The sequence below is a fragment of the Thalia democratica genome, chromosome 6 (genome assembly GCF_965202585.1).
Source record: "Thalia democratica chromosome 6, ktThaDemo2.hap1.1, whole genome shotgun sequence".
Classification (NCBI taxonomy): domain Eukaryota; kingdom Metazoa; phylum Chordata; class Thaliacea; order Salpida; family Salpidae; genus Thalia; species Thalia democratica.
In genome coordinates, this window is record NC_139170.1 from 64954526 (window position 1) to 64963307 (window position 8782).

The window sequence follows — 8782 nt, forward strand, 5'->3', positions numbered from 1 at the left end:
TGAAACTTTTTCTAAGTAAAGACTACACATTAATATATAATTTTATTTAATAAACATATCAAAATGTACTCTCAGTATAATTTCAACCTATGTACATTGTACATTTTTATAAATATAAAATGATTGGATGTTTAAGTTTTATTTTATTAATATTTAAATAATGAAATGAAAGTATTTCTACCTTAAAGAATCATACACTCTTCAAATTACTTGTTCTGCCAAAACTTTTAAAACATGTCTATCCCGCAAAAGACGTATTCTGCTTAATTGTTCTAACCTTCTGTAAGTTACTAGTAAACGTCGTATCTTGAATACCACTATTATAAAGATTGTTTTCAATCTTATCATTTACAAACTTGGAGGTAATTTCAATTTGAAAATTCCGATATTACCCTAAAGAAAAGCTTTATTGTTGTGTAGATTGTAAAAACTGGTTAACTCAAGCTTCTGGCTAATTTAAGCAATTTAAACTAAGTTGCAATAATACCAAAACGTACTGTTTTTGAAATAAAATTAAGTATACTTGTGTAAAGCTATAAAGACTTTTGATTAAAACTTCAAAAAAGTTATTTTTGACAGCTTTAAAATTACAACTATGTTTTCTCAGATTTTAAATATACTTATGCATAATTTTACTAAATAACTTTAGTTTGACTAAATAATACTTGCAATATTTTTTAGAACTGTCTGTTTTAATAACAAAAACAATGAAATTGTATAAGCTGTGTGATATTGAACTTCTTTTTTACTACAAACCAGAAACTTAAACTGTTTATAAGTTAAATAATTTACTAAATTCATATATTAAAAAAAAAAACAAACGAGGTTGTGTAATGCTGTCATAATTATAAAAATATTTTATAGACATAATCAATCTAATGCTTTTGATATACAATACAAATAACAGTTAAAGTAGATAAATCATCAAACTTTAAAAACAATTAAGTTTTCATATTAGTTTTTATGTTTATTAGTGTTAAAATAGTAAACTAATTTCGTATAAGTTTGAAGAATTTAACTAATTATAACATAAAAATGAAGCCTTCTAAAATAAAACATATTTACATAGTCTACTAGTATGTAGAAATTGTTTTTGATGTAATTTTTCATGCCAAATTAAAAAGAAAAATTATAATTGTTTGTAAACAAACTACGAGAAATTTTTATACAATTGTTCTATATTTATACATTTAATTATTAAAAAATGCTTCAAATAATTTAATTTCTTAGGTTAACTATCATCTATAATTATTTATCAATAATAAAAAGAAAATAAAAACATATGGTTTATTAAAAAGCTTATTATAGTCATACTTTTTGTGATGTACTTATATATATAAACCAAAGTGCTATTTTAAAATGGATAATAAACTTGATAAACATTGTATAATATTTTGTTTTATTACATGGAATAGCTTTTGTTCAACAGTTTAAACTATGAATACACATGGACCTACAATAGATAGTCTAAATGTTAAAAGTCTTGATTGTGATGTTTGTGAGAAAATCTCTAAATATAAATCAAGTTTAATCAGACACAAAAAAGTTCATTCAGAAGAAAAGCCATTCAAATGTGAAGTTTGTGATAAATATTTTGATTACAAAAGCAGTTTAACCAGACACATGCTGGTACATAATGGAAAAAAAGAATTTCAATGTCATGCTTGTCATAAGAATTTTAAACTTAAACACCACGTAGAGCTGCACATTGTTACTCACACTAAAGACAAACTTTTCAAATGTGATATATGTGACAAAAGTTTTACTCGAAAAGATAGTGTAAAAAAACATATGGTAGTTCATACTAAAATAAAAGAGTTTCAATGTCCAGTTTGTGAGAAGAAGTTATCTCAAAAAAGTAGTTTGAAACGTCATATGTTGACTCACACCAAAGCAAAAACTTATGAATGTGATATTTGCAAGAAGAAATTCTCTGAGAAAGGTCATTTAGTAACCCACTTTAGAATCCATTTAGGAGAGAAACCATATGGCTGTGCAGAATGTGGAAAATGGTTTACTGCTGCTTCTAATAGAACTCAGCATTTACAAATTCATCATAAAGAACTAAGTAAAGAACAACGATCTGAACATAAATGTAAAATACAAAGAAGTATTGTTTTTGACTATCTGAAGACAATATCTGATTACAATTCTAAATAGCTCACTATTGATGGTGGTTCGTTATTTTACTGAAATATTGTTAAAAAGGTAGTAACAACTCGTTTGAGCAGACTTTATTTATTAAAACTCTTTTCTTTGTAGCAATACTGTTATAAGTTTGTTTATTTTATATTATATGCGGTTTTAAAGCTACTGATGATTTTAAGATTATAACTAACATTTTTCCACTAACTCATGATGTTTTCTCATTTCTCTATAAGTTTTTGGCGTGAAAAGTTTTTTTTTTGTTAAAACTGTTGTTTAAACACTAAAAAAACAACGAAATGTTGCCAACTATAAAAGAAGTACTTGCAATACATTGTAAGCAAATCTATTATATATTAGATTAGTTTTAATGTTTTTGTTGTTAGAATGCATTAGCTTTTTGTTTATATAATTTAACTAATTTCTTTTTTTTTTTAATAAAACTTTAATTATTTAACGACAACTTAATGCTTTTTGTTAAAAAAAAAGTGGTTTGTAGATTAAAATTGATATGAATATTAAAGAAAACATCTTAGTAAAAAGTTCCCAGAAAAAATGCCACTTTAAAACTTTAACCTATCATGACGTCATATTTGATTTTATATAAAATCTATTTAAGCTTAGGACTTTTTTTAACTGCAATTTATAATCTATCAGTATTATAAACTCAATATTAATTATTCAAAGTTTATTAAATAACCAAATCAAAGTCCATAAACAAAATGATATTCTTGGAATAGTTTTCTTCATCTTTCTTATTTTTTCAAGGGAATAACAGAAAAGAGGTAATTAGTCAAAACATGCCTGTACTATATATATTTAAAATCTTATATTTTAATAGATTTAAACGTTAATACTTTAGTGTAATCTGAGCAATAATTATAGTTAATTCAGTAAAAGAGATTAAATCTTAACTACAGTACAAGAATATTATTATTTTTATGTTTTCTACTACATTCATTAATAGACTGATTTATTAGCTTTAGAGTTATAAAGATTGTTTTTAATCTTATCATTTACAAACTTGGAAGTAATTTTAATTTGATAATTCCGATATCACCCTAAAGAAAAGCCTTATTGTTATGTAAATTTTAGAAACTGGTTAACTCAAGCTTCTGGTTAATTTAAGCAATTTAAACTAAGTTGCAATTATACCAAAAAGTACTGTTTTTGAGATAAAATTAAGTAGTTAAACAATTATAGTCTCTAACTAAATATAACGATTTAAAACTTATTAAAAACTTGCTTATCTAGTTTATACAGGGTGGTCACTGAACCTAAAATTTTTGAATTTGGCTAAAAAAAACTTAAAAAATTGAAAAAAAAACCTGAAACTTTGAACAATTTTCACATGCTAAATTGTAAAATGTCGATTTGACACAAAAAACCTTTCATATAGTTAAATTTTTTGTCATCATCAAAAATTTTTCGTTCAGAAACACATTTAAAGTAGTTTTACAGTATCATTAAATATTGTCATATTACTTAAGTTAGTTTTTAAACTTGACTTTAAACTAAAAACAGACCTTAAAACACTTACTCTTAAAAACCTGGAGGAAATTCAGAAAACCTGGAAGAAATTTCTTACAAACCAATGGCCACCCTAGTTGACTTATAAAATAGTTTTAGTTACATAAGCAGATAAAGCTATTTTAAAAACAGGATAACTATTGAAAGATACATTAAAACTTACGACAATCATAAATTTATTTAAGAAAATAAAAAAAACTACAAAATTTTCTAAAAGTATTGCAGCTTAAAACAGTTAAGTATTAAACGTTTTTAAAATAGTTCAGACTTTTTTGAATTGGTTTCCTAGTAGTTTTTGATGTCTTGATTAAGGCATTTTGTTTATTTATGTATATTTAGCTTGTGTTTTCTTCTGCAGTATCTGAACTTTTTATCTTAAATTTTACTTACATATTACTAAATATCAGCAATCTCTCAAAGTAAATAAATTTTACTTCTATTTGTTTTTTAACGAAGAAAAAAAAAAGAGATTTATTATCTAAGCTGTTTGGCAATTTTATTTAAACTAAAGTTTTAACGAGTGAAAGAAATTGTCAGCAATTAAAAGTACTTTCTGTTTATTTCATTATCTCATATCTAAAAAATAATGTATAAATTACAGTTTACCATTGTCAGATACACGAAACCTTTTAACCCACATTAAAATAGTACTTGACAGCTAACATTTTATCAAAATTAAAGTAAAATTTTTTTGTTTAATTAAATTTTTAAAATATATGTATTGTATAACTAAAAGATAAATGATAACTAATTGCTATTTTTTTTAAATTATGTATAATTTTTAAAAACAGTTTTACTATTGTAAAATTTAAAATTTTCAAACAAATCTAACATTTATTACTGTTTTCCTGCGATTAGATATTCAATTTAGAATTTGAATGTTAAATAACCTCAGAAATGTAAACTTCCAATAATTTTTGTCTCTGAAATAGAAATTACTCTACACAATTTTTTAACACATATCTTTGTTTATTTTAATTTTTATAACGAATTTTAACCAAGTCATGTAACTTTTAGCCAACAGGTAATCTAATAAGTAATAAAAAATATATTCCAAAACATCAGTCCTAATACATTGTAAAATAACTCGTTACTTAAATGATAAATAAAACATTGATTAAGTACTATCTTATAATAAAATACACTGTTTTTAGCTTCGATTTGTTAAGTTTAAAAAGTTTTATTAAATAATTAATTACTTTTTAGTTTAATTAAGGTACATCAATCTCTGTTTTTTACATATTTTTTCATACTTACATAACTTTTAGCACTTTAGTTTAAACTATGGGTGATTCTGGTCAAAACAAAAGTTATAAGGTTGTTAGAAGTGTTTCTTGTGATGTTTGCAAGAAGACTTTCAAAACTAAATTTTACATGAAAGTTCACAAAAGAATACATACTGGTGAAAAACCATACAAATGTGATATTTGTGAGAAAAGATTTGCTCAAAAAAGTCATTTAAAAACACATATGTTAGTTCATAGCATGAAAAAAAAATTCCATTGTGACGTTTGTGGCAAAAAATTTCGACAAAAAGTAAGTTTAGAGCAACACAAGTCAGTTCATACAGGTAAAAAAGAATTCCAATGTCATGTTTGTCATAAAAAATTTTCGCGGAAAAGTAATTTAAAGTCTCACTTAGTTATTCACACTAGAGAAAAAAACTTTAAATGTGATCTATGTAACAAAAGTTTTACTAGGAAAGATAGTGTTAAAATACATATGCTGGTTCATACTAGAAAGAAAGAACATCAGTGTGAAGTTTGTGAAAAAATGTTTTCTCAAAAAGGTCATTTAAAACAACACATGTTAACTCACACTAAAGTAAAAGACCATGAGTGTGATATTTGCAAGAAAAAATTCAGTCAGAAAAGTGATTTAGTCACACACTTTAGAATTCACTTAGGAGAAAAACCTTATGGTTGTGCAGAATGTGGAAAATGGTTTACTGACAATTCTACTCGAAATAGGCATATATGTATTTGTCATAAAGAACTTAGTAAAGAAAAGCAATCAGAACTGAAATGTAAAATACAAAGAAGTATTGTTCATGATTATCTTAAAACAATATCTGAATATAACTCTAAATATTGTTAGCAGTTTGTTTTAAAATTAAGATTGTCGGTAAACTTAAATTACTCTTTTATGTATAATCTTAACTTACATTATTTATATACACACTAAATTTTGAGGCTTTATTTTTGTTTGTTTTTTCTATGATGGAGCTACTTAGATATATAAAACAATATTCTTTAAAGCTATTGGTATATAAAATTTTTGTTGTTATATCTCTGTTTAAAAACTTATATTAATGAAGTAATTCTTAAATAAACGTTTACTATATAGACTGTAATGTTGTATTTATTGTACATTTAATTTGTTTATTATCAGTTTAGATTTGAAAAACTAGAAACTTAAAATTATTTTTAATATCCATATTTAACTTTAAAATGGAAATTTGTCATTCTCTGTAAAATTTTAAACCACAAAACTACTATTTGAACTTAATTAAAATGTTTACTATTGTGCATAGTTTAATGACTAACATATTGTAAATTTAAGAACTGGTTGTTAAATAGAACTAAAAAAAGTTTTAAAATTAAATATTTTCTAATGCCATTTCAAACAGGAAAATAAATAATTTTTCTTTCAATGTATAACAATTTTAATTAACTAGTCAGCATTAAAATCATATAATAACACATTTAGTTTTTACTTGGACTTTACTGCGTATGAGTTTTTATTTACATTTCTGATATTACATTGGGCTATGAAAATTATAATTATTTGTTAATTTAATAAAAAAAATAGTTTATTCATTTACATCGCGCTAGTGTTCCAGTTACTGCAAAGTTTAACAGTTTTTAATCTGATCGCATGGAGTATTGAGTAAGTGTACTAAATAATTTGCTTCTTATAATATTAAACAGACTGAAGATGATTTTTTATGGGATAACGATTTTTAAAATAGCTTTAAGGTGAAAAATTTAAAGATTATTTTGTCGTTAACAATTTAGTCTACTTGTTAAAATAAGCTTATTTTTAATACAAAACTATACCTTTATTCGGGAATTACTAAGTTATAACCCGCGGACAAATCCCAACCGATCAAATCTGAGAACTGCTTACCGACCAAGGGTAAGGGTTAGGAATGACCGTAGAGTAAAAATAAATAAGTATAAAATAATTAAAAACATATTGGTTAGGATTTCTCTAGATGTTAATTGTGAGTATACCCGGTTATTCACAATATAAGAATTTTCCGAGTTAGTGACTTACTGTTTTGTATCATTTTTGGACAGTAAGAAACTTTCATTATGCGTCTTAAAAGGTTTTTAGTTGTCTTAAAGATTGGTTTTATTTTTAAATAGATTGATAGAATATTTATTTAAATGTTATTTAACGATTGTTACTTAGCTGACACTGTTTTTCCTAAAGAATCTTCAGAGCTTTTTAAGCAACAATAAGACAACACAAAGCACACAAATATATATAGTAAGATCAAGTAATGAGTAAGTAGTTAATCTGTAATTAGTTAGTCATTGTAATTATATATTTTCTTAAGTATAAGGGAAGTTATTAAATTGAAAAAAAAAAACAAAGTAAAAATTCTCTGCAAAATAATACTTATAAATGACTTGACAATAACAGTTTATAAAAATATTAGCCTACTTTAAAAACGAGAAAACAAAAAAAAAACATAGACGCTTAAAATGTCGATTTTAAACTATATAATAAAAAATAATCTTATATATAATTTAATAGAGGTAAAAAAATGTTTTAAAGTTATTTTAATTAATGATTATAGTTGTAAAACTTTGTAAATTCATTATAAAAAAATGAAACAGTTTAATTTTAAATAATTAATTCAGAAATTCTTTCACAATAACAATTTGAAAAATTAGTATTTCTTAGTGACCATACCTAGACTTTATATATTTTTAGACATTTTTAACTTTTAAGATTATTTTCTAAGATACTTTCAAAACTTTTAGAAGGTTTTAAGATCTGAATTATTTTAGGTTTAAATAACAAAAAAAAAAAACAGATATCTTTCAAATAACTTATAATAAAGTCCTAAACGTTTTATAATATTTTTTATTTAACAGCCATTGTTTATTTAGTATTTTATTATTATACAAGGGATGAAAAACTCAGTACACCTTCTTTTTAATTATAAATAAATTATTATTTTAGAAAGTCTAAATTTAAATTCACAATACTTACACATGAGTATGTGAAAGAATTTTAAATATTTGTATAAATATATGACATTTTCAAACCATTTTAATTTGTTCCATAGCAAAAACTTATTACTACATAATAGTCCAAGTAACATTGTTAGTAATATCAGATCTCAATAACGAATTTTAAGCATAAAATAATGTTTAGTTTAATTTTATTCTTTGCATAATCGATACTAGTCTTAACAATTTTTAAAGAGTTAGTTAAACTTAATTAGGGCTTTGTTTTGTATCTACTTAATATAAATATGAACATTGAAACTCTTAAAAATAATCATAGAATTAATCTTTGTAACGTATACAAAAAAAGTTAATTACATAAGTAAGTTGATAACTTATATTTTGGTTCATAATGATAAAAAGATTTTTGTTTGATTAAATTTGCTCGAGTAGATCAACACTACACAAAGCCACTCAAACTAATGTATAAAATTTTCTATTTATAAAATCAATTTAAAACAAACTTACTCAAAAATGTAGTGAAAACAGATGCATGTCAATACATGACAAAATTTAAAAGTCAAAAACTAGTTTTTTTATTAAACACATATTTATTTATTTAAACACATTTTGTTAAACTGGTTTAGAACTAGTTTCTAAAATTTAAAGGTGAGAATAATTTTCTATCGAGCAATTCAGTTTTTTAAGTATAGTGTAAACTTGATAATATATACCTATTAGCCAAAAAAATTTAACAATAGTTTATTACAGTTTGAACATGTTACTACTTAAACAGTAGTTAGTTTAAAATTTTATATAAATTATAAGGAAATTTTATATTAACAACAAATGTATTATGTTTTTAATTAACGTGTATAAGTAAAATAAAAGAAAATAAACAATTTAGGTTTATACGATTAAAC

At 23.4% G+C, this 8782-nt stretch overlaps 1 protein-coding gene across 1 annotated transcript; it reads left to right on the top strand.

Annotated features, from left to right (window-relative positions):
- Positions 1 to 1437: 1437 nt before the first annotated feature.
- On the top strand, positions 1438 to 5772 carry LOC145839337 (uncharacterized). The gene is made up of 2 exons (XM_082946924.1): positions 1438 to 2095; positions 5153 to 5772. Exons 1-2 carry the CDS (start codon positions 1438 to 1440, stop codon positions 5770 to 5772), a joined length of 1278 nt encoding a protein of 425 aa, XP_082803050.1.
- Positions 5773 to 8782: the final 3010 nt, after the last annotated feature.

What these genes read in the sequence shown, in the direction of transcription:
- LOC145839337 (XM_082946924.1), top strand. Translation starts at nt 1,438, where the DNA reads ATGAATACACATGGACCTACAATAGATAGTCTAAATGTTAAAAGTCTT. An exon ending in ACAACGATCTGAACATAAAT is followed by an intron (nt 2,096 to 5,152) that starts GTAAAATACAAA and finishes CACATATGTTAG; the next exon opens with TTCATAGCATGAAAAAAAAA.